Source organism: Haliaeetus albicilla, chromosome 24 (assembly GCF_947461875.1).
Source record: "Haliaeetus albicilla chromosome 24, bHalAlb1.1, whole genome shotgun sequence".
NCBI classification, from domain to species: domain Eukaryota; kingdom Metazoa; phylum Chordata; class Aves; order Accipitriformes; family Accipitridae; genus Haliaeetus; species Haliaeetus albicilla.
The window spans coordinates 15,921,730-15,948,569 of NC_091506.1; the positions used below are offsets into that span (position 1 = coordinate 15,921,730).

General features: G+C 36.7%; 1 protein-coding gene across 7 annotated transcripts in view; it reads right to left on the bottom strand.

Moving 5' to 3' along the window:
- CACNA2D3 (calcium voltage-gated channel auxiliary subunit alpha2delta 3) overlaps window positions 1-26,840 on the bottom strand; it is a 476,807-nt gene that overhangs the window by 110,404 nt on the left and 339,563 nt on the right. For all 7 annotated transcript variants that reach the window (XR_011329699.1, XM_069812301.1, XM_069812302.1 and 4 more), the window contains 3 exons: window positions 13,757-13,828; window positions 12,886-12,966; window positions 8,645-8,719 (listed from right to left, as the gene is read on the bottom strand). Coding sequence is in view for 6 of the 7 variants with exons in the window: in XM_069812301.1 (XP_069668402.1) it covers window positions 8,645-8,719; window positions 12,886-12,966; window positions 13,757-13,828 (228 nt within the window). In the remaining variant the exon portion in view is untranslated. The remainder of the gene's footprint in view (window positions 1-8,644; window positions 8,720-12,885; window positions 12,967-13,756; window positions 13,829-26,840) is intronic.

Sequence of the window (26,840 nt, forward strand, 5' to 3'; positions counted from 1 at the left end):
TATCCACCCTGGCATAAATTGCTACTGAGTCACACTATTGCTTATTGAGGTAACCGTGCAAGGCGAAAGCTTGGTTTATACCAACTTTAGGAGCAGAATCATCTGTTTCTGTCACCAGTCCTTCAAATGTGTCTTCTTTGCTCTTTGCATAGAATAAGGCAGGAGTATGCTGCTGCTTCCTTTCCTGGCTGCAAAGGGGGGTATGTCCCTGAGTGAGGCATCTCTCCAAAAAGCTGTGCCACTCTGCTATGTAAACGAGCACAGAAAGGAAGGGGAAGGGGGAACTTCCTTCCTACTTTTCAGCAAGGATTGTAATAATTCCAAATTGCAAATTCCTTTAAATATGGATTAAGTCCTTCAACGTTAGTCCATTAATAAAATAATACCTCTATCACAAAATGCTTAGAGGTTAAATACTATGGGACAAAGAGAAGATAATGGAAAATACAGTGGAAGGTCGTGAGAAGACAGGGGAAGAGATCACTTCAATAGACTGATTCATACTCCGACATAAAAAAAAAAAAAAAGTATTGAAAACTTCCCTTCACTGCTTCACCTGTTTATGTAACATCACCCATAGTGACTGAGCTTTCATTCACCACGTGCTACATAGCTCCAAAACATTCTCCCTGGGGATACATGTGAAGCGGCATCCTATCTCAAAATAAATCACTACTGCTTGGCTTTTAAGCTCTTTATTTCATTTGGATTTTTTTTTCCTCATCACATGATCCTGATTTGTCTTTTGTGGTACTTTTATTTCATGATTTTCATCTAGTTTGCAGCCTTAAACCATCTTTTATTGATCTGCACTTAATCTTGGATTTGTAGAACATTCACAGGTGTCCAGCCAAAATCAAAGTTGCTTTGTATTCAAAGCTCCTTATTTTAATATTAAAAAAGGTAACATCTTGATTTTCGTAGGAAAATAGGAAGAGCAACTTCCCTTTCCAAAGAGAAACTTTCGTGACAAGCCTATTATTTAAGATGTTAATCCAGAAGTTCCTAGGTTATGGTTGGCAGTAAAAAACATTTATTTTGGACTGATTTTTCATGCCAGATGGCGGTGAAAACCTGCTACACTATAAAATTTGCGGAAATACTGCAGAGAAAAGCTGACAACAGGAGCCATGTCGTTTGCTAGGGAAAAGAGAATAATGCACTTCTAAGTTTCCAGGCAGAGAAAAAGTAGGAAGAATTAGATGTACCATGTACACAGAAGAACCCTCTAGCAAAGTAAGAGAAGAAAATACTTCTCATGCCACGTGTATTTAAATTACTCTGTCCACTTACGCTCATAATGTGTTTGCATTACAAATGGTGCGGTAATGTTTAAATTGATGAAGCAAAATGTGGAAATATACAGGGTGAGCTAAAAGCAAATACAAAAAACAGCTTTAAGTCACACACCTATAGACTGGACAAAGAGTGCATCAGCTGAGCTCACATTTTCAGGTGGATTGCAGTTGATTACCACTGCGACGTGTATGTGACTTACTCCACTGAAAAAAACCAACCCCTCTATTTAGGATTTTATTTGCATTCTCAGGACCTTATCATTTGGGATTATGTAAAACTGGCAGCTGCTTATAATTATTTGGGGTTTGAGTAGAAATAATTAAAAACATCTGCCTTTATCTTAATACTACCAGACTTAAACCCATGAGCTCGGTTATACCTAACTTCAAAGCTGAAAGCAAAGAATAAAAGAAAGCTTCACATATTGCTAACAAATTTTCAGTGATTCATTTATATGTACAACCAGTTATTCAACAGCCTTCAAACCTTTAATTATCTTTTAAATATATGTAATTTTGCACTTCTAATTAGATAGCAATTTAATGCGCTCACAGGGATTCAGATGGGCTGTCTTTTTTGAAATGTAAACTCCAATAGGAATAATCATTGGCATTCAAGTGATTGAATTCTTCAGTTATTTAAATGAACGCGAGGCATTTACACTGTTCAAATCATTTAAATATTCTGCTGTCAGCTACAGCTGTAGAGTTTTATGGAGCTGCTGAATAAAGCAAGGGTAAGTGTAGGTTATCTTACGTTCCAGGCGGGACTCCCCAGAGAGAGATGAGATTTGCTGCTTATGAAAGGCTAACACTGCTTAAGTGGGGCATTAATGTTTCCCCCGAGACTTGGATTTCTCTGTTTTTCTATATTAGGAGAAACAAATTTTCCCAGAATTTACAGCTACAAAAGACTTAATACTGATCTAGCAATTTTTAAATACTCCAGGTCCTTTAGCTTGATGCAATATATTGTGACAGTCAACATTCTAAGTTTAAAATGGTAACTTACTCGAGCAGCTAAACCACCAATATATTTTGGTTGAGGGTATTGCGATATATACATGAGCTTTGACTTCTACATGTAACTTTCCCTATTAAGACTAATCAAATTAAATAAAGATGTGAATAATTTTAAAGAAAGCAATGTATCAGTTGGTTTACAGTGATAAAAGGAGCATTCACATATAGCCATTCGAAAAATGACCTTTACTAGCCTTCCAGAGCTTATACTGAGAACATGAATATATGCCTCACTGTTCTCAGAGAGAGAGGATTTTGATTTAAACTGAGAAACATTACAAAATCCTTTGTCACCATGAAAGTTGTTAGATTAATTTATAAGTCATAACACATTCTTAATCTTACATTTATCAAAAAAATGGTAGAATCTGAAAAATAAAAGATACAATTTGATTCCATAACATATGCATTTGTCTTCAAATACATATTTTCTTTAATTAAAGAATTTGAGCTCCTTGTTCAGGAACTTTGAGTATTCTACCCTAAATGAACCTAATAATTACTGAAAACAAAATTCCTCTTTACTCTGAACAAAAATACAAATTCCATTGCCAACTATGAATCAAAGAAGCCACAGACTTCACAAAATCTACTAGCAATCTTGCTATTATTCATTGAACACCACACAAATATTAAGACTGAGAGGCAACAGTACAAACCTCTAACCCCAGATACGATTCACAAAGGTGTCAATCTGTGACTATGGCCAGACACTAATCTTTCAGTGGCATTCCTTAATTTCTCTGTAATCCCACTACACTTTCCTAAGAAAGCAGGTTTCCTCTGACATCAACATTTAACAGACTACACAATGACAGTTACAGTAATGAGCGATCAGTCATAATATGGTGGTTGTTTTTAAGTGTATGTAAAAAGTATGTATCACTTTTTTATTACTTTTCCTTTACATTCAGTAAACTCTTTTCTTTGGCAAACCATACCATCATCAGGACATATTCTGAATTTTAAAATTTAATGGAGTAACACCTAGCACACTGCAAGTGCTAACAGGATACTGAAAAGTAAGCAATTAAATCTGACATAACTGTTGCTGAGAAAAGCTTTCCTTTCATATACACATTTTGAGTGTGTGTAAGGAGCCTCAGAAATCAAGTTACTGCCTTGAAAATCTCAAAATTCACTTCTGATTTCCCAAACAATTCTTTTTTTTTTTTTTTCCCCTGAACAGTAAGTTGTGGTTTTTAAACTAAATACGAACTTCAAAATTACATCATACAATTTAAAATAGTCTCTCATGGAAAATAAAATACTACTCTGTAAAAATACAGACTTTTAATCAAGATGCAGCATATAGGAGCATCTGATACAGCAATATTTTTTAAAAAAATTGAAATATCGTTACCATCAGCTATAGTTTCTTGAGTTACTACAGGAGTATTTTTGATAGGAAATGCACCCTAAAACGGGTATAACACGTAAAAACATTTAAAACATCCTAACCCGTTATGTTATTAAAAAAAAAAAAGGCTTTGAAATACAGCAGAAAGACGACAAAGGCGTTTTGTCATTGAAATCCCAGTTGGGCTGACTTTCTGGATTCTTACACTGCGGAACCACACGCCCGCCCCCCCCCCCCCCCCCCGCAGCAGCACAGCTCCGGCCGGCGGGGAGGGGCGGGGCAGGGCGGGGCACCGCCCCCCCGCGCGCCCTGGGCGGTGCTGGGGCGCCACCGCATGGCGGCCTCCCCGCAGCGCAGCCGCGGGCGGCTCCAGCCCGCCCCGCCCTCCGCGCCGCCCGGGCCGGCGGGGGCCGCCGGCGAGGCCGCGGGTTCGGGGCCCGCTCCGGGACGGGTGGCGGCGGCGCCGGGGGAAGGTGACGGACAGGACGGCTGGTCAGCGCTGGGAGAATGGGATGGCACGGCCTAGGGCGGATTGGGGAAGAAAAGGGCAAGGAAAGGAAGGCGGGTAAAACCAGAGTTTCTGTGTGTGTGAAACATACGGGTCACTTACACTCGGTCATTGAACCGGCGAGGCCCCACAAGCCATCTCGTTTTACTCCCCAGAAGGAGTTTCCAGGGGATTCCTTATTCCCTGATTATCAGGAATTATTAAATTGTTTGTCAAGACTCCAGCGATGTCTTTTTGAGAAGAATGTAACCAAAAGTTCTTTCAGGTCCCACTATGGCAACAGTCACCCCTGAAAACTTGCAGCCAGCACCGAGTTGGAAGCCTGGGGGCTACTTCAGCAGCTGCCACAAACCTCTCCAAGTACCTCCTAGGTACCTAGAAAGTACTTTCCTCTTCGTCCTTCAGTTACTCCTACCAGCTGCCCACGCGCACGCAACCTGTCATCCTAACTGAAAGCCAAGTTTATTCAAAAAAAAGCAGAAGAAACAAGAGAGGAAATCTCCAAGAAAAACATTTTTAAACATAAGCCCAATAGGATAATCAGCACAAAAATGTAGCTAGCTTAATGATTAAATATACTGGTCAGCATTAGATAAAAATCTGGTGCAACAGGAAGCGCTCTTCCTCGGCGACTGTTTGCTGTCCTGCCTGTCTGCTCAGGGTCCCGTAAGACAATTCCTTAAAAAGCAGTATGTCAGCTTCAGAACTAACAGCTATGGCCGCTGGGGTTAGTAACTCAGGAGCCTAGTAATATCCTAGCTTTACATCAGCACAGGAAAATACAATAGCAATATAAACCAGCGTGGATCAAGTCAGTAATTGATGTAAATTGAACACCCAAATAATTTTAGAAAATATCTTTGGTGAACTAATTCCAGTCCTACACGCCTGGTCTCACATATTTATTGTCACAAATTTCATGGAATGTTTTGCCACCAGTCACAATGGTATCAGGATTCAGCCTGCAATATTAATCTAAGGGCCCAAGCCAGCAATCACTTCACTCTCAAAAACTCCACTGAAGTCAACACAAGACTCCCATTACGCACTACTGACAGAACCCAGAGGTAAAAATGACTCTTCCAAAAAAATTAAATGAACAGACTGTGAATATATCACAATGAGTTCCCTGTAGCTGACAGGTTATGGGCTACTGACCAACATTTTGATTTTAAAAAGAGAGACTGTTGTATAAGGTAATGAAATAAGTGCCTTCAAGATGTACTCTGGGGCGAGGAATAGTAACAGAAAACCTACCCTTTTCCTCATTAAAACATGCCACCAGAACAGAAATAAGGAAAGAGGATAACACCCATTGTCAGTCTCACTTAAAGCTATCCACTGTTCCTGGATTTCATTACCTTCTGTTTATTAAAACATCTATTCTGTAATGAATAAATACTAAAATTTTTGAAGGAAGTAATTTTCCATAAGAAAAAGGAACAGTACAGCAAATGCACGTGTTGTAAAACTCCTGCGATGCAGATAGGGAACTTTCAAATATATATTCCTATGGCTTGCAAATACAGGCTGTCAGGTGGACCTGTGATACCTGCAGATTAAAAAAGCATTTTTAGGAATCAAGACCAAGTCATGGTTTTAGTATTATGAAAATTGGGGAATGCTATAAAAAACAATGCATTTATATCCAATTTAGAATGGGATATTAAAAAAAACACATGGATTTGAATACATACAGAGGTAAGAAAAAATATTCTGAAGGTAGTGGGCAACCATGAACTAAAAACCAATCCCCTATCATATTTTCCATTGCAACAGCTAAAAATTTTGAAGACAACTTCTCCCCACACTGGCATTTCCCACCAAAAAAAAAAAATGTTTAACATAAAAAGTTTACATTAAAGCACAACAACATTTATTTCAGTATTTAACCACTGAGGTAAATTAACATAACTAGTCCAATATAAATTTTCAAACAGCAAATTGTAGAAAAAGATACAGAATGCTATGACAGTCAAATCTAGTCAGTGTGCTTGTAACTTTGGCTCTTTTAAGCAATTTTTAGGTTATGCCTATGGTGCAGCTGGATATGAGATAAAAGCAAAATTACACAAATAGTCACTTAACATGGACAAGGTAGCTGAGGTAACAAAGCAGTGAAGATGCAGCAGAAGAGACCTAATGGTGCATTAAAAATCTTTCCATATAATCCAGGTGCTCTAAGGAGGTTTTGTACAGCCCCTATTGCTGCCTCTTCTCTGCTATGGTTACCAAATAAAGCTCAGCAGGCAATCTCAGTCAGAAAAGGAAAGAACATGGAAGAATAGATAAATAAGAGGTCAGAAAAATACAGAGTATATGACAACAAAATGTCAAAATGCAGAAAAGTAAGAATAGAAAAACATTACAGCAAGACCGAAAATATTGGTTGTTTATTGTGACGAGAAGATTCAATGAAATAACAGTCACAAATTATTACACAAAGTACAAAATGGAAAAGAAAAAATAGATCCGGTGCTTCTGCTTTCCATATTCATAATATAGAAACTACTTTTAATGAAATTTAAAAATCTAATTCAAAATAAAAACTGTGCATAAAATGGTTACAATATAAAAAAATCACTACTATGACAAGTCAAGCAGACTGACAAAAATGAGTACATTAGTATGGATAACAGAAGCACCCACTCTAATAAGTTTTACTGTTAAAATGTCAGAACCAAATGTTTATGAGTAGAAACCTATCTGAAGCTCTTAAAAGTTATACTGACTGCTGCAAGATTTTCCACATCCTCTTACTCGGTTCCTGCATCTTCCTCAGGAACAATCTCATGTTGGACACTGCTGAAAATGGGATTCTGGACTAGATGGGTCTAGCTGTGGTGAATCAATCTCATAAATCCTACACTTACATACTTCTCAAGTACAAAATCTCTTGTAGAGACAAAACACATTTTGACTGAGGGGTGAAACGCTTAGGTATCGATTTAGAGTTTTCCACCTTCCTTAAGAGTAAACTGCTCCTACTGAGCCTGGAAGTTTTTCACTCCCTAATGTTTATAGATTTAGGTAGCAGAGGTCCTAATTCCCATTAAAAAAAGAAGATACAAATTCATCATTATGAGAAGTCATCTGTGGGCAGTGTAGAGGTGAAAAAAACTGGTCCCTGGAGCATTTTAATTTAACTGACTGGGGTCTAAGCTGTCTATACCTGGATATATAGCTTTAGTGACTCACCACTGGAATGGTAAAAAAGCCAATGGGATAATTTGCAAGAGCTGTTTCTGAGAATCGTATTGCTTATTGGTCAGTAATTTGCCAAATTTTCTACAGGTATTGTCTTCCTTCCTTTCCACTGCTGTGAAAAATTCTACCATCCAGAATCATGGCTGATATACTTAGAAGAAAAATGGCAATTAAACCATTTATTTTAAAATTCCTTCCAAGATACTATAATGTCTGCTTTGCCATTAGATTGACTGTCCATTTTACAGTGAAGTTACTGAGATTATGTTTTTCCATTCACCCATGGAAGTCCCCCTGTTGAACTTTTCATAAGCTCTACTCCAGTTAAAAAAAAATGGGGAAACAATAAGTGCAAATACAAATGCTAATTAAGTGTGTAATTCCTAGCCCAAATCTTAGAAAGACAAATTCTTTTGCTGAATGAAAACCTCAGATATGCTAATGACTTAATAAATCATGCTTTTCAATAATTTTATTTTTATGTGGAATTATGCATCCAATTAATATTTCTGTTTTCTACTAAAATATTGTTGAAAACAGGCATTACTTGAAGTGCCTGCATGAGAAATACATATGGCATCCATGTGTATACAGCAGTGGAATTATTGATACCGATGCTTTGCTAAGAGTTGATAGTGATGGAACACTTGCAAGTGCTGTTCCTAAACAATGATGCAATCAAGAATGTACCAGTTCTCTAGGGTGTTAAGTTGATAAACATTTACATAACAGGCACTTCTATTTTTCTTGCTGTGATTAATGCAAACGAGATGATAAAGGAAACTAAAGGTAAAATTTGCTGGTATTTCTCTTTTAGTACAAAAATCCCTTGTGCTGCTATTTTGCTTAAGAATATGCTTTATTGAAATTTCTGCACATATATTAAATTAGCTTTAACAATTTAACATGACAAATAGGGGTTATTACATAGCAATAGAGCATTCCAGCATTCCGTTTCAATGTAAAATGAACATAATTATAGCAATTTTTGGCTTTGCCATTTTGCAGTAATGGAAGCCTGCATCTTTTGCAGAAACAACTTGTATATTTATTTTCCTTGATTTTTTTCATGCTAACCTTTGTTTCCAGAGGTAAATTTACCAAGAATTATAATGTGTTATAAACCAATATAAAGCAACTGGTCTGTTGTATTTAATTTTTTAATGAATATGACATTATTCACCCTAAAAGAAAAACAAATGTAACATATATAGCTAAATAAAATAGATCTGTAAATAGTATTCTTACCAAAGGCCTCAGTTCTGGATGAGTCAAAATATACCCATTGTTTGTAATTGCAAAAGCGTACCCATGAATACCTAACTGTAAATGAGAAAGAAATATTAATTAGTATGGTCTCCAGTAAATTCTTAAACAAAAAATCAGGCAAGAATTTAGTTATCCAGGGCTTAGAGCTGGCATTCATAACCATTATCCACATAGTATTTCATTATAACATATGCAAAGCTCTGATCCTTGACATTTTGTGAAAATGAGAACCTGTCATTGTGATGAATTCAGCATACAGCACAATCTTAAAATGTCACACACGCTTTGCTATCTAGGGCACTTATTTCTACGTGCTTTCGAATGAATTAGATATACACATATATATGAGTCACCATAGCATGTGGCATACACCACAGCATGTGCCAAAAAGGGATACTGGAATTTAGTAAATTCACATATTCCCAAGAGTGGCTAGGTTCAGCTGACTTCACTCGTTCAAGAAATGTTGTAAGAGAATCATTTAAATCATTGGTACTGAATGTACAGTTACAGTGAGCAAGCAGTGGTCTGTCGTATGTGGTATTTAAATCTTCTCATCTTAAAGGCATTTTACCTCTCTGTTAATTCAAGTTCATCTGGAGCCACAGAAGGCGGCATACTTCTACTAAAGAAACTCCTGTAAGTTGACATATTTGTACCGGGTGGAACTATGGGAGATCATTTGAGAGCAATGAAATGCTTTATGAGGCCTAACGGTATACGTAACCAAATTTAGCACTGTACTTACTGAAATAACAATTCTACTCCTTTAAAAATATGCCTATTACACAGTTGATTGCACCCACTGAATGCAATAAATGTACCTCCAAATCATTCATGCGGTCATTCAAACATCCCATCTTAACATAAACTTGCTGCCAATGGAGAACCTTTCTGCAGCTTCAGTACGTAACTTTTACCACGCGAAGAGTACACATCTCACTATACTTTCTCACCCATTTTTTTCAATTCTGAATTAATGTAATGTAACATCCCATGTATCTTTATTTAAGCATCTTGATGCACTGAAGTATTAAAAAACAAGCAAACAAACAAACCCAAAACTCCAGAATTATCTTGCCTTGGTATTTACATTTCACTACTAACAACCTTTTTATTTTACTTCAGTACATTCTTAAATACTTTGCTGAAGTGGGTCCTTAGGAATTTGTCTGGCATAAAGCAATGTGAGCAAGGTTGACAAGTCAGAATCATTTCTAAGAGGCAAGTAGGACAGCAAGTCTCTTGGATTCTGTAATATTCTGGAAATATAAAGCAGACTATGATATTATGGCAAGGTCATAGAGAAAACATACCAGGTTGATTTATACTGTCTCTCTGTGAATGATTGTATATGGTCAACTGTATCTGCCGTATAGAAGATTGTTTCATAATTTAGCAGTTTTCCTAAAGCAATAAACTTCAGTGAAAATAATAGAAGGTGATATGTTCTTGGCATCTCTTCATAAAGGAGGGATAACAAAAATAACAACAGTGGACATATTTTACCTATTATAGTATGACAACTGAACTAGCTGTTGGCTAAATATCAGATCTCAAGTATAATTGTCTGCATTGATAACTGCAGAATGACATCCAAGCAAGGGAAGTCAGGTAAGGAAACAAATGTGGGTGGTATACTTCACAGGAGAAAACGTATTTGCCTATTTGAAGCATACTCAGACTTGTAGGGTAGTATTATACTGTGTGTTGTGCAGTATGTGAAACTGCACACTCTCTGCACTTAAAATGCTTTGGTTTGAGAGATACTACCACTCACAGCAGTATTGCCATTTTAAACCTCGAACTCTGTCTCTAAATGACAGATTCAGAAATGAAAAAACTTTTTCCAACTGCTATAAAATGCCACGTGAAAACTAAGTATTACTAAATCCAACCCTACCTTATTCAGGAGAAACTGCCACTGACATCTGGGGAAGTTTAGTCTAGATAATGACTGCTGAAAATAGGTTATTGTTATTATTCATCTTCCTCAGCATAAAATCCACCTCATCCAAGCTGAGAGAATTCCAGGTCAGCAGAATTCTATTTCGAACCAATCATTTTATATCCCTGTGTGAATTTTATTTCATATGCTGCCTCTACAGGAATGGGTCCCAGGGGTGATTATGCTCTTGCAATTGCATGGTCTTTTTACTGTTCAGAAATGTTTATGGTATGTGAGACTGGAAGTTATAACTCAAGTGATTTCACTAACCTAACTGTATTGCATGATATTGGTGCCTCCTGCAATAATCCTCTCTTGCATTACATCCTGCAATATAAAATGTACCTTCAAATAAAAAGTCTAATATTCAGAAAGAGGATCGCATATTACTTCCACAGAAAACTAAGTCTTAAAAATTATAATATCATATGACAAAACCAGAAATTTTAATTTTCCTGCCTATCTGCTCCTTTTCTGAATCACTCTAACTCTGCTGCAATACCTGTTATTCAGGCCCCACACTCTCTCTAGGTGCTTGCATTCAGAGAATGTCCAAATCTCACAGTTGACTTCTGAATAACATCGCTGCGATATCACCCTTTCTATCCAGCCATGCACAGCCAGGCCTTCCTTGCTGCCATTACTACAACATTGTTCTTCCTTCTCATTACAAATGAAACTTGCTCTACCCATAGCTCCTTAGAAGGCTGCCTCCAAGATTGTTTGCAGTGCTCCAAATTTTGCTCCTTTCTCTTCTACCTTCTACTGATTCTGTATTTCTGCATACACAAAAGTAATATATAAGTTGCGGTTAACTAACTTTGGTGGTCAGTGCACGGAGACTGTTCTCTGTTATTTATCCTGACCAGGAATGTCTCTGTTCACCATGTTCTGATATCAGGATGTAGTCATCTGCTGCCTCTTCCCACAGTCCGCAAACTTTTTTTCCAGCTGGGACAGCCTTTCTGTTCTGTTCGCATAGCGTCTAGCCTAGTGGGATCCAGATCCCAGGAAATTACTCCAATACACCTTATCAACATTATTGCCAGTATTTTATGCATTATTTTTATCAAATTGTCATTTAACTTAAACTTCCCAGTTACTGCGTATTGATCTACAAAATAATTTGGTAACTGCTAATGTATTCAAAATTAGAATGAAAAACAACAGGAGGATTTTTTTTTCCTCCTAACTAGAATTATCTACAAAACCATGTAGGAATATTCAAAGGCACTTACAACTCAGCTTATTCCTCCACCCTCTTAGAAATCAGCAAATGAGAGCATGGCAGCCAATTAAGAGGAAAGTATGACATAAAAATTTACGCTCCGTACAGGCACGTGTCAAAATGTAGCTGTTCCAATAGCTGGCCTCTTTAGCAAAGGCTGTCTATGGTACTGTGTTATGTGCTTATTTGTCTCGCAAAAAAATTCTGCTAGGAATTAACTGGAAAACATTCATTTAATTTTCATTTGTGAATAAAAGAACACTATAGTAAAGCATTTCAGACATAGAGAAGTGGTGAAATACTAATGAATTTCATCAAATTTAAATGAAAAGTAATTATATCTTTGTATTTGCCTGAAGCCTACTTTTACTGAGTTACGAACATTTCACAATAGATGAAATGCATCAAATTTTGAAAACTTTTATGATAATTATTTTGTAAGAATTTTATAGTAGAGTTGTCTCTGTCTTTGGAAAACTAAGTAGAGGGAAATATCTAGCAAATACTGGGTAGGAGAGAAGGAATCACTGGTCTGGTTAGGCAGGAATGTGTTCAAGTTCCTGAAATGTGCCACTTGCTTTAATTCAAAAAGATTACTAAACTGGGACGTGGACTTGGGACAGGAAGGGCTACACGCTGGCAGGAAGCCTAAAGCCCTGTTAAGGATAGATTTTTTGGTATGGTTTTCATACAAAGTTATGCAAATGTTCAGCATGAATTTCTGGTTATTTTGTGTGGTATTCTGGTTATATTGTGTGGTTTAATCATTTCACTGATTTTAATACGGACAATACTTAATATTACCTTCCAGAGCACACCATGATCTGCAAAAATGTGAAGATCAAGCCACATATTAATTTTGCTGTTAAAAACTGAACTTGATCTCAGGGCCAACGACATTTAGCCATCACACTACAGAGCTAAAATTCCTGAGGAAAACAAGTGAAATAACGGAGCTACATCCATATAAAAAATATTAACATGCTAAATAAATTATGTTATATTATACTGAGTATAAAGGACATATTATCATTTGTGTATTACCTTGTATTTTGGAATAGTTTTTAAAAGCTCTTTAACTGGAACATCTGTGCCAACTACTCCCAGAAGAATCCCTTTAGATCTCTGAAAAGAACAATAAAAGTTGCACTCAGAACCAAAATAATAATGAACATTCTTACTGCTCATTTCACATTGCAGCTACTCTGCAGAAGTGAATAGATAACAGAAAAAATATTTTAAAAGTGGTGAAAGCAGACGCTGGTACAACTCATCTGATCAAATAGTCATTTAATCAATAATATTGCTCCTTTCTATTCACATAGAAAAGGCATGCAAACTTTTGATAGCTATTGAGTCCCTCAACAAAACTTCCTCATGCAAAATAGGTTTTTGAATTAAAAACTACTGTTAAAAATATGTTACTCCCTTCTTTCCCAATATCTCCTGCCATTTGATAAACAAAAGAGAAAGATTAAGAATTAAGGAGAAAGTACATGTAATTTTCTTTAATAACCTATTGCATTAGTAAAGATAAACAGATATATACATAATATACATATGACTAATTAAATTCTGAGTCCATGAAATAGAAGCATATCAGTGCAAAGAAGAAAAGGATATAGATTATTTGCTGTGAAAAGGTAATAGAGAAGTAAGAAAACCCTAAGGCCTAGCATCATCTGAGATTTTCTCTTAGGCATAGGGCTTTATTATTTTACTATGGTTTCTAGAGTATAGTTATTTGGGATTCTTTGTCCACATTTTTATGCTAACAAAGGGATACTAACTGCAGACAAAGTAAGAAGAGGAGAAGAAAAATCTTTAGAGTTGGCTAAAATCTTATTAGGTCCCTGAAAGCAACCTCATTGCAGTCACCCCATTATCACATGACAGAAATAGTCTGAGTACTTACAGTCTCATTTTGCTTACTAAATACTGGCATGGCAACAGTTGTCATCAACACCAATCCCTGATCATCAGCAAGCTATATTTGAAAAAGAAATATTATCTCTAAGAACTAAGGAACAATTACAGACATGTGATTGCATTTTTCAGTTACATTCTCTTCATTTTAAATGAGATAAAGCACCTTATCTAAATGACGCTTATGTAGTTAGACTCACAGTCAGTTCAGCACAGCCCAGCCCAGCCCCAGCCCCATCTGAACTACACCAGCTCTGCCCATCCCACCATCTACATTGGTGGGAAAGATGCCTCATCGTCATTCCTACTGCAGTCTCCCATGAGAGATACAAGGGGCTGAAATGTGGATTGTGGAAGCAGAATGTGCAGTAGCAAAGCAGCTGGAGCTCTGTTCTACATCTTTCCCAGTGTCAGCTCTGCTAACATTGCCTCAGGCTGTTTTCTCCCAGCAAGGAACAAGAGGTCATGAGTTGCATGCACTTTGTTCTGGTCCAGACTGAGATCTCATCAGCTGACACAGCGGCAGAAAGGATGACAGCCTGTTAGGATCCCAGGAGCATCTTTGCTCCATCCGGTTTCAGTTTGCTGGACAAAGAGGTGGCATGAAGCATTAGCTGATTCTGCGCATCAGTTTTCAACACATTTCTTCCGTTTAGGGAGAAAACAGATCTCCTGACCTTGGTTCCATTCAAGAGAAACATGTAGAATGCTTATCATTGGCCACAGGAGAGTGCCATTGCTGAGACTACCATCTCTTCACTCTTCGTGCCCTCTGGCCAGACTACATCTTTGCCATAAGGCAAAGGCTAACTGTGATGCTCAAGGCAAGCACTGCTCTGTGTGCCTGTAGATCTTCGCCAGCTACATACGAAAGATAACTCAAGCAGGAAGTTGAGAGTTACTGTTAAACTCTTTCTGCCCCTATAATTTGGGAAGAGGTGTAAAGTTGAAGAGGCTTAGCCAACATTTAAAAGCATGGCATATCCAGTTATAATCACAACTAGAGATTTTGTAAAACACAAAGTCTCCTTTGTTGCATCTGTTTAGCCAAATGGACAAGGCAATAGAGACGATCTTCCTGACAAATACTGTAGGTGACAGTCATGCCCAATTGCAGCTGTGATATTCTCCTACTACCCTTACATCAGTATCGTGTTTTCTGTACTCAGGCAGTATTTCTAGTACATTTTTTTGAGAACTGCTGCAATTTTGATTTTTTGTTAACAAAGCTTTTGTTATTAATGGAGCAACAGCTCTCGACTCCCCAAATTTTCAGAGCACAGGTCATATATTATGCCCAAGATATTTTATGAAGCACATTTCACATTAAGAAATCAGACAAAACCTAGAACTTCACATGTCTTGCAGCTCCTAGTCTGCTTCAGGAGGGTTTTGGTTTCCCAAACAAGTATATTTCCTGAAGCATGGCACTATCTCATGGTGAGGAGGAGTGTTTGCAGACATCAGACCAGAACACAAATGGGGTTTAGGATCAACAAGGTATACATCTGATAAGGAATCAATAGGGACATGAGGTGGAACTACATGTTTGCTTTTTTGTTGTTGTTTTCCTCTTTATTATGAAGAAATATTTCCAGCCCTGATATAATCCTTGATCTATTAAGCAATAGTAAGTTATTAAACAAAACAACCAACAAAAAAAACCAAAAACAACTCAGCAAAACACTAGGAGTTTAAAGGTGGCACTTGAAAGTCAAATGCTGCTGAACTAGTGTAAGAATTTACTCTCCTTGGCCAGAGTAGTACAGTTAAGCACACTGACATGATTTGTATGGAGAGGAGCCTTCTGTGGTATGACAGTCAATAGTCCCAAACACATGTACATCAGGAAGTGAAAAAGCATTCAGCTGATTATGGGGTGACATCTTGGAGTGTTTAGAGATTTTATATGATTGCCCAGGGTTGTTCTTCTCTGACATTATGTATTTGTCAAGTATCAGTATGGTATTATTTTACAAGTCAGCTCACTCTCAAGAGATTACTAGAAACAATTTATTGGATAGGATGCCAGCCAAGGGACTGTCAGTAAAGTTTTAGGGTGTTTGAAATTCTTTAAATGGAGAAAAAAAAAAGTCTGGAGTTCCTGGAAAATTCTGAGACAACAGGTCATTAACTTTCAAAACTAACTATGAAAGCATGCAGAGAATGATTGCCCTGTAATTATATCTACAAGTACCACCAACAGTTGGCTGACTCAGTCATTTCTATAGAAGTGCAATCTTACGGTCCAGCCTGTTGTTTTTTTTGTTTGTTTGGCAGATGAACAGGTTGTTGGCCACTTCCATAAGTGGAGTCAGCAAATAACTGGATGATAGATGACTCGTATTTGCGATGTTTCAGTGAGTGACCAACTCAAGCTGCGGTATTTGCTTCACAAAAATCGTTAGATCGTGAGGAATTATCTGCTGGGGAGGAGCACAGCTTTATTCCCTGGGCAATGACATTTTGGCAGAAATACTTTGAAATAGTAGAATGTTAGCCACTGGGTATTTCTGCTAAGACAATTAATGCTAGAGTCCATTAATAAATTGCAAAGGAAGCCATGATCTAGGTATTTTGCATTGTTGCTTTGCAAGTCCGACAAATGCTTACATATAGCAGAACTCTGTAACACCTCATGCAAGTGTTTGAAAAATTCAGTGATTCTGAGAAAAAAACAGTAATATGCTCTCTAATCACTGATAAAACTTCAACTTGCATTAGTTACATTCAGAATGAACATGTACTACTGATATCCTCAGGACTGGCTAGGATTTTTTTTTTTAATCATCAGCAAATACTTGATTAGAAGTTAATGCTTAATCAAAAATGTTAAATATCACAAACTCAGAATAACAAAATCAATATAAAATGATAGTCTCTGAATGGCTGTACTAAATTTAACAGTTCAGATTATTGTGTAATTAGCAATAAATGTTTCGGTTACTCAATTATTATGTTTTTTCCCAAAAGAAAATATAGACAATCCTTATGATTCCCAAACTCGTCAACTGGACATCACAAAGTCATAGGCTCAGAAAAGAATTATGTAGGCATGTAAAAAAAAAAAAAATACTGTAGTCAAATATTTCTTGCCAGAAACATCTTGAACAGTAATTTTTTTAAAATTTCTTTTTTAATAAGCACAAAATGCATGTTTCTAAGCAGGCAACAAATAACTTGGTTACACATAGAACCAGGAGTTTTCTTAGTGTTACTGGCAAATGCAGAGAATGATACTTATCCTAATATGATGCAATAATGTCACCAGATGGATGGTGACTAGTTACATATAGTGAAGAGTCCTTGGGAATGACTGAAACGTGAAGCACCATGAACTTAATCTCAATCTTCAAATAGGCTGTACCTTATCCAATTTTGTCCTTCCAGTCTCTTAGCAGTAACTAATATGAGTAACTAATACTAATAGTTACTGCCATTTTTACAAAGGTATGCTTTATGTGGCATAATAATTCTCTACAGTCTGATGATTCAAAATTGTTTAAAGCTACGTGCTAAGCTTACTTGGTTCATCCTTACTAACCCCACATATTCTGGGGTTTGGTGGGGTTCATGGGAAACAAAGAGTAAGGTTTGACAAAAATATATACACAAAATATTATGTTTGTTATGTATATAGTTTCTCCTGAAACAAAATGTTGCTGGCAGATCAATTGTGTTCACAAATAAGGATTAATTTGGACCAAAGTTCACCCAAATGTTGGAAATTCATTAGTGGCAGAGCCACTAACTTTCAATTCCGCCAACACTCTGTTTTGAATTCTTGTTCTGTTCTCAAAGAAAACCCTCTGTTTCTTTTCTTCCCTTCTACTCCTACACTGTTTTTTTTCCAATGCTTAAGAACGTCTCTTTGCACATCATTCTAAGTATTAACAAATCAAGCTCTTTTCTATTTCTTCTATCTTTATGTCCCTGATAAGCATCTAGGCTTATTCTTTACCTGGGGCACCATATTAGTTAACACACATAGGCTCTGGCTGACATTAAAGTCCTGTCTCTTACCTATTTAGCAACATATCAATTACTGTATTTTTATTTCCATCAAGTGGTTACATAATATCAAGAAAAAGGCAAGGAAACAAAAGCTGCTTCATCCCCAACCCTCCAGGAAAATAAAAATTCCACTGGCAAGCTCCAACACTTCAGGCTACCAACAGATGTGAACTAAGGAAAAGGTATGTGCTTTGAAGTGCCTTTCAGAACATTTTATTGCTCAGTATTTTTTGCTATAAAATTAAACAATATAAGAAGCAGCATTGAAATGCATCTAAACACTTCCCAGATTCAGTACAACATCCTGCAGGGTAAAAGATGGAACCAAATCAAAACTGGTGGAATGCTACAAAAATAGTTTCAAATAATGGTTTTGTTGCATATTGCTGCCATTTCCTAGGGACGAAATTTTCAAACATGCTTCAGGAAGTTTAGTTTCCAAATACCACTGACCTCTGCCAGGAATTGGGCATCTAATTTCATTAGGCCTCTGAAAATTCCAGACAGCTATTAATTGTTGTTGCCTTTTTAGGAATATTGGCAAAATAGAACCATAAAGTAATCACTGAAAAACAGTTTAAGAGTTTTAGGCCAGTGATGGTATCTGTGCACTAACTTAGAATTTTGTTCTACTTAAACATATCTGCATAGACTAGCTTGTTATGGTCCCTTGCAATTTTTGAAGAAAGTACTTTCAGAAGTGGATGCGAATTCCAATTTCTCCAAATTCTTGGGTTTGGATTACTGGAAACAGATGGAAACTAACACAAATAAAAGATAAGAATTCAAGAGCAATGCTTAAGGCATTGTCCGATGCTTCAGTCAGCAAATTAAAATTAGTCAAATGAAAATGAAATGAGAAAATAAATATAAGGATCCAAAAATTTTGGACAGAAAAATAAAAATGGAAAAACATGCAATAAATTACTCATGGCTTTTTAAAATGTATTACAGATATCAAAGTCACCTTCTTAGAGAGTAATTTCTTTGAAAAGGCAAATGGGGCCAGGCCTGTATTATTTATTTATATTTATAGAATAAATATTTACTTATATTTACATACACTTTCCTATATTTATTTAGATCTGTATTTATAAATGCACTAACCATCTTAAATGTCTGACATCAGCAAGCATCCACTCTTGCAGAGTAAGTCATCTTCATGCTAAACAATACAGAACTCTGATTACATGCAGTATGGCACTAAGTGCCTGTCCTTTCAGATTTTGCTTACTCTGTTAGATATTTATTCCCCATAGAATAGCAAGAAGTTCCTGCTTTTTCCAAAAGCCAAATTAGCATGTTTACATGAGCCTTATGCATTTCAAAACAAAACCCTGAGTTTACCTTATCACAGGAATTCTGCAAAGACATTTTATTAAAAAAAAATGTTTATCCATCCAAATATTGGAATGTTTTATTTTCAAGCATGGAATGTAATATGGGGAAGTAGGCTGCCTCATAAAACACAGTGGTCACTGTTTGGGGGGGGGGAGAAAAAAAGAAAAAAAAAAATTACCTAAGGTTTAGTTCAGTTTCTTCTGCTCGAATGCAATTAAGTTGTTCTCCAACTGAGTCATTTTGATTAAGGACTACAGCTGATAAGTGCTGTAATCAGCGTCTCCCTTAATGAATCGGGAAGATACCTTCATGAGAGGAAACGTGGATTTGTCTATGCCAGTTTACATACGAAGGCATCTTCCTTCATAAACACAGTCTGTGCTTCCTCTCTAAATTCAGTTCTCTCAAACCTCAGTAGTCTTCACTATTCTACTAGTCTGACTAATCTATTAACTAGTATTGGTCTGCCTTTTTTGTCACACAGAATAGGACCAGTGGATGTGTCTGGGAGTCCCCAACAATGTGTGAGACTTGAGTGGCTTCTGCTGTGTACACCAGTGGTTTGATCCTGAATAAATTCTCCACGGTAATGTGAAAGCAATGCGAAGGCTCATGACAGTCCTTCCTGCGGCAAAGGCACGCTATGTACTGGAACCTCGGAACACAGGCAAACCATGTATACACAGGCAGAGCTCCTTTGCAGTAAAGGTATTTTTTCATATTCAAGTTTCTCCTCTGAAAACCAGAAAAAAGGAGACCACCCTATGCTGAATGAGCATCTCTTTTTCAGTACTGCCAGTATACAATTAAGTTTTCATATTGCAGCTGCTGTTGTTCCACCAGCCATTTCAAAAATTCTTCCATTTTCTACCTTTCTGCTGAGCTGTTCATTTGTGATTTAGTTCTACATTTGAATACACTACAAATTTCATCTTCTGCTAAGAATATCAACTCACAATAACATAATTCCTTCTGGGGTTTATTAATAAACCAAAAGCAACAAAACAAACCTCAATTTAATTTCTTTCTGAGCCTAGCTTCCACTCAAGATCTTCACTAATTCATTTTCTTTCTTTCTGGCCCTTAGCAGAAAGTATTCCCATCTCTTTTACATCATGAGTGAAACTAGCAGACCTCTTCTGTCAGGTGATTCTAGGAATATTTAAGCAGAACCTGGCCACCATTTAAGCCACCATTACCAGAAAAATACAAGGTAACTTTAGCCTCAAAGAGCTATGAAATGCCAGTGTTTTGACAGTGCTTGACTGGCTAATGAACATAGAAAAATGTGAAATTGGTGCAATAAGAATTCATGGGAATTTGGTTCAGTGAAATATTAAATGTGTGTGGATTCATGCATATGGGTATACATGCTTATGGGAGACTACTGAACTGTACAGCCCCTCATGTTTCTTATTCCTTCAACTCTGGAAAGATCCTCACATGAACACAAGTAGTTTAACTTATTATTCCTTTGGCTCTCTAAAACATGGAATTACAATGGTGGAGTAAAAATACATGTATTTCAATGCTTGAGTTCAGTTCATTTGAAGTTTGGATGAATTATGCTACAGAATATTCATTTTTCAACATGTTCATCTAATAGTATTGCAAAAAAGTAAGTTCTTGTAGTTCCTCCAACTTGCACCAGTATGTTTTGTTTCAGAATTGCAAGGCTACTTTGGATGACATTGGCAAGAAAAACTAAAACTAGACCCCCAAAGAAAAACACAGAGTTTTCAACTAGATCTCAGGATTTTGTAAGTTATCATCTATGGTCTGGTGGTTTGCCCCAGAAAGTTGTTCTATTGAAAAGACCAAGTGATAACAGTTTTAGGCAAGAATCTATACAAGGGCCATGGACACTCAGTCTGATAAAATGCTTAGCAAACAGTAACAAACCTTTCTCAGTCTAAATGACTCGTCTGTTTAGGATAAAGAAACAGAACTTACTCTCTGAGAAAGTCACAGATCTGTAATGCCTAGCACTAATAGTTTTATATTTGGAGTAAAACTCCTTTTAGAAATAGATTTAACTGCTACAGTTTTCCCTTTAACTCCTTGCTGAACAGGGTTACGCCCCTCAGAACAACCCCAAATAAATCTCCAGAAACAATAAATATACAAGCATCCACTTACTTCTCACATGAAGCATATAAACCAAAGAGAGTTTAGCCTGACATCTAGCACTTACATCCATCTCCCAGGGCAAAGATTAAGGCAGACTCCAGAATTACTCCAGAAACACATATACAGGAAAGAATATCCATTTCCTTATATGTTTCCATTACGGCAATAGGAATTTGAGAAGGATCCCTGAACCATTTTCCTTTGGAGTGTATAGCCAAGAAGAGTTACAGTAGGTTGTCCAGAATTTCTGACACAGAGTTAGCAGTGTCCATATCTATTACTGATAATACAATGTTATTCTTGTCTACATATATTGTGCAATGACTATAATGAAGCCAAGCTCTGCCAGCGACGGACCAGTGGATATCTCCTGAGATGAAAGAACAAGTAAGGACAGTTACAAAGCCCGTATCCTTTTTTAGATGCTATTCCTGATTTTTTTTCAAAGACAATATGCAATATTGTTTCACTTTAGCTGGCTATGAAGTGGTATTTTTATATTGTGTTAAATATACATATTCCCTAAGTGTTACTGATGAATTAAAAAAAGGCAAAATAAACAATATACAAATTAGTTTAAATAAAAGGCAAATTTGATGGGGCAATTCTACTTTTTGTTGCTAATTTTTTAACTATAACTAGTCACAGAAAGGAAACAAATTTTAAGATCTAAAACTCATATTTTTTCCATTATCTTTCAGAGTTTAGACTTTGTGTTTTAGACAACCACAACTTGTGTCAGGGTTTCTAGAATTTTTTCACCAACTTTCACCATATTAAAAAGATATTAATCCAAGAAAATATTAGATCTGAAACCTCAAAACATCTTTCTTTTAATACAGATTCATTATCTCTATGCGATATAGATATAGATAGATAGATAGATAGATATCAGGAAATCCTAGCAGGACTATTCAGCTCAGAATTTAACTTCCATAGTGCTAATTCTATTCAATCTCCATTTCCCAATTTAAACAATGTCTAGCAAAACAAAATAAGAAATTTTTTTACACTAACTCTTTTGTTGCTTGACATATTCCTCATTTTTGCACTTACATTGGACTGTAATAACTGCAGTGCATTTCCACAGAATGGGATATCTGTTGCAGCAAACGGTGTCAAGCAAAGTCAGATTCAGCTCCCACCAATTCTGATTCATGAAAACTATTGAATAACCACAACAATGCCCAAATTTGCTCATAGACTAATCTCTAGCCCAATAACATTCCTTTGAATTCTAATCTTCCTGAATCTACAGCATTCCTAGTTGGCTTGTCACCATCCCACAACAGGAGCTTTGATTTCCACAATGTTTAATTAAAATACCAACAGGCTAAAATGCAGAAAAGGTCCATAAGGCCATTAGATCTGTAGGACAGAGCTTAAAATTGGAGCTAACATTCTGAATCTAAAAATGAAGCAAGGTTAGGAGATATGATGGGGCTAAACAGAGGCACCTGAGCAACTGTTCGAGGAGGGCTGTGCAGCTATGCTGACACAGGAACCTTTGGCCTGTAGACCTGGAAGGAAATAGGACTTAAAGGACTTGAGCGAGGAAAAAGAAGGTCTGCTGGCATAGCCTATACAGCCTTGTGAAAAAAAAACAATCGGAAAGTAGGGGAAAAACATTGCTATATTCAGGGGGACTGAAAGTGGGCTGCAACTGTGGGGCACGGGAACACTGCAAACCCTCTGACAAGGCACCAGTGTTGAAAGTGGTTGCCACAGTGCTGCTGCTGAAACTTTACCCACAACAGACAGCAGTTCCGTAGGGATGTATTTGAAGTATGAGGTTCATGCTGAAGCTTTTCGTTTTTCTTCACTATCCTGTTATAACTCTGCCAACCCTCCCAACCCACCCCCCTTCTTCCTTTCCCCACTCTGCATAGGCTTGCTTCACAAGGTGCTGTCTTCTTCTGTGACTACTGTGCTCTTATGTGCTGAGTCGAGTCATGAGGCAAGCTGGAAGCATCAGAGAATTGGAAATTGACCATTTAAATGTGTTTTATATAGGAATAACTATTATTTTGGCTTAGATTCAAATTATGGCCTGGGACAGTATGGGAACCTGTGTGAGTGTATAAAGTTAGAGAGACATTTCCATGTTTAGCACAAAGAAATGAAACAGCAAAACCCCTCATATTGTAAAATAGTTACTTAGTTAAAATTTGCAAATTGCTGACTCAAAATTGTTATTAGAAGTCAGCTTGCTTCTTGAGGAGTGAGAGAGAGAAATTTGGAAACTAAATTTAAGATTGTGATTGACATGTAAGTGAAAATTTTAATGCAGCTTTCTGAATGGATCACTCAACTTTATATACATTATGAAACTGAAAAACAATAGCCTCTCATCAGCAGGAAACAGATCAAAAGGAATGCTAACCAGGGTCAAAATGTTTACTTCATCATTATTTTCTACTTCATTAGATTCAATTTAACTCCTATAATTTTATAAAAATGCTAAAATCACTAGTCATGCACTTCAATGAAATAGCAGCTTTGCAAATTTTCTATTTTCTATTCCCAGTGACAGTTAATTCAACACTTCAAAGTATAAGAAGGTAAATGATGCAGGGAATGATAAATGATGCTCCCAAATGGCTGAAAGATGATAGCATCAAGATAAAAGGAGGGCAAAGCACTACTTACAGAAGTTAAGGGATAACACAGAAAGAGAGAAGAAAGCTGTCAGGAACTTTTGGGCAACAAATATCATCAAAACATTTCTATATGGAGGAAATACGATTCCATTCATGAGAGAATCATTAAAAAAACTTTCCTAAATGTTCCTAAACACAACTATCTGCTTCTCATTTGTGTGCCTAATTTATTCACTTCTACCTCTTCACACAAGCTAAGTAGAATAAAACATCACAGCAGGAGTAGGACAACAGCTTTTGAATCCTGCTGTGTTTGCTCAAGGAAGCAAGTAAAGCTTTCTTACTAGGAAACTAAACACCTTTTTGAGCTATTAAGGAAGAATAGCTTTTGCTCATCGATGAATACAAAAGCTGCTTTTCAAAAGTGTTTCAAAGATAAAGGTCATTTTGGAAGCCAAACTGAAAAAGTCTGGAAATTGGTAAATTTGATGACTTTGTTTTATTACTATTTTCAGAGCCCTGTGAGATGGTTACCTAAAAACATGCAGAAAAGCAACATAGAGGACACATCAAATTCACATAAATTTGTTCCATTTGTCTGGTTAATGGCTCTTTCCTTTAGATACATTAGACCTTTCTAGACATATTTTCTTCTGAAAGCTACATAACCATATTAAATCAGCATCTCTAGCACCTGAAATTATGGTGAGTTTTTGGGGAGGGGTTTGTGGTATTTTCTATTTTAAGTATAGGGTATATCACAAAGATCTTTTCAAGACAAATATCATGGTGCAACAGACATCCACCTTAAACTCCTCATACTTCATTTCACTGGCACTCCACTTCTGAATTTGCAACAATTTGATTTAGAGCAGATAGCGTAACAGTAACAGGTTTTAATTGTTATTTAACTGCTGTAGACAGTTGAAAACCTACAGGTCTTCAAAATCAATAGCTAATCACCATAGAACATTGACTAAACACTGAGAAGACTGTAGCCAGTCTTTCACAGAAAAGACATAACGCATTTCATCAAGATGACCAAGTATTTATAATGGATATAAAATAGTAAAGGTAAACTTTGAATGCCACATTTTTCTTTCAGATCACTCAAAGATTAAAGTGAACATGTTTTAGAGAGACATGACTGTTTGAAATGTTTATAGAGAAAACATTTGCAAGATGATACATACATTCCAACAAAAATACAGTACAAGTTCAGACACCATATGGCAAAACATGTACACTAGTGACTAAGTCATTCATAAAGGCGTGCATCAGCCCTGTGCTGCTTCCCTTCACCTTGCAGATAGCAAGAGATTCTCTTGTTTTGCTCATAAGCTCTAAGGCCATGCTTATGAAAAGATTTATTTCTTACCTGAATTTATCAAAAGCCCTTCTGGATTACTTGTACCCGTCTTCCCTCCCCATCCCATTCCTTCTTTCCCACCCCTCTCCTCTTTCTCTGCATGAAAGTAGTATACAATCAACTAGACATTATGCATACATATACAAAATATGTGGCTTAGTTCTACATTATTTTGCTCAAGTGTTAAACACACTGAAAATTGGCATTTTTGACCTTCCATGAAAAATGTGTGCTTTTTCGCTAAACTCAAACTTGACTAATTTTTACCACAACATTATTTAATAACTCAGAACTGTGGACATCAGAGCGTATAATACAGCACCACATGACACAATCTGGTAAACGGCCTGACTGGTTATATCTTTCTGCACCAGCAATATTATAGCCTCACTCTCTCTTCTTTCTGCAAACTGTTAAGAGAAGCCGTTGGCATAAACTTTTAGACAAGCAGGCGAACATGAGAAAGCCAAAGTTAGCCAGTCTAGCCAGTCTTTTAGTCCTTCTACTTTTCCAGGAAGCTGTAAACAAAAGATTTCTTTAAACCATCTATTTCCAGAGAAAAAAGAAGAAAAAAAAAGGCAAGTTTTTGTTACCATGTCACATTTGGTAGGCTCTGCAACTATCAAAATGTAAGAACAAACTATGGACATAGTCCACTGTCACAAAAATAGTATATTACCTGCAGATTTGAAATAGAATTTTCTGAGCTCTATGAGCAAGGAAATTTCAAACATACATAGCATCATAAAAATAAAAGCTCCCATGCTCATATTTCTTGCTTTTTAAACTAAAAAGTGGATGAGATACATTAATTAGCCATTTCAAAGTTTTGAGTTCTGTGGATGCCTTCAGGATTCTGCAAAAGCTATTCATTGAAGATAACTTAAACTATAGCTTTCATTAAAAACTGGACTTTGATCATCACCCAAGACTGTTAATAACAGTGATGTTTAACTGATTAATTGCTATGATATTTCTTTTTAAAGGTGCCTTACCTAGCACAATAAGAACGACTTGGACAAGTGAGTATTGCAGTTTCCCAGTATATTCCATTCATTTTTTCATGTTAATATTTTTCACTGCAAACCACAAAACAGCATCTAGATTTCCGATTTTCTGGAAGCTTTAATTACATTTGTGAAATATACAAGGATGGTGCAACAGGCATCAAGCAATTCTTCAAGTTTGCCACAATCAATTGTGCTATCACGATGTGCAGTGGTGACTCTGGTAACATACCATATCAATGCAGAAGTTGTTTAAAGGCAAGAGCATGTTATATGAAAACTGTATGCAACCTATCAGAGAAGTCAAATGTTGGATGTATTCAAAAGTGTGTTGACAGATACAGTGGGGAGCAGTGAAAGGGGACCAGCTACACCATGGGTTCTGCAGCCTCTACAATGGAGGCAAAATGATCCAGAGATGTTTCACAGGGAATAACGGGGTGACTTTTTTTAATCCTTACTATTATTTCAAATTGTTGCTAAAATAGTCTCCCTGTTGCTTTAAAGTTGTAGGCTACTATATGCCTATCATGTTAAAACAGCTCATATGTTTGGAGAGCTGCCCTCAGCGAGTACCTTAGCTGGCCTTCATGTCAGCTACCCTTCTTGCTG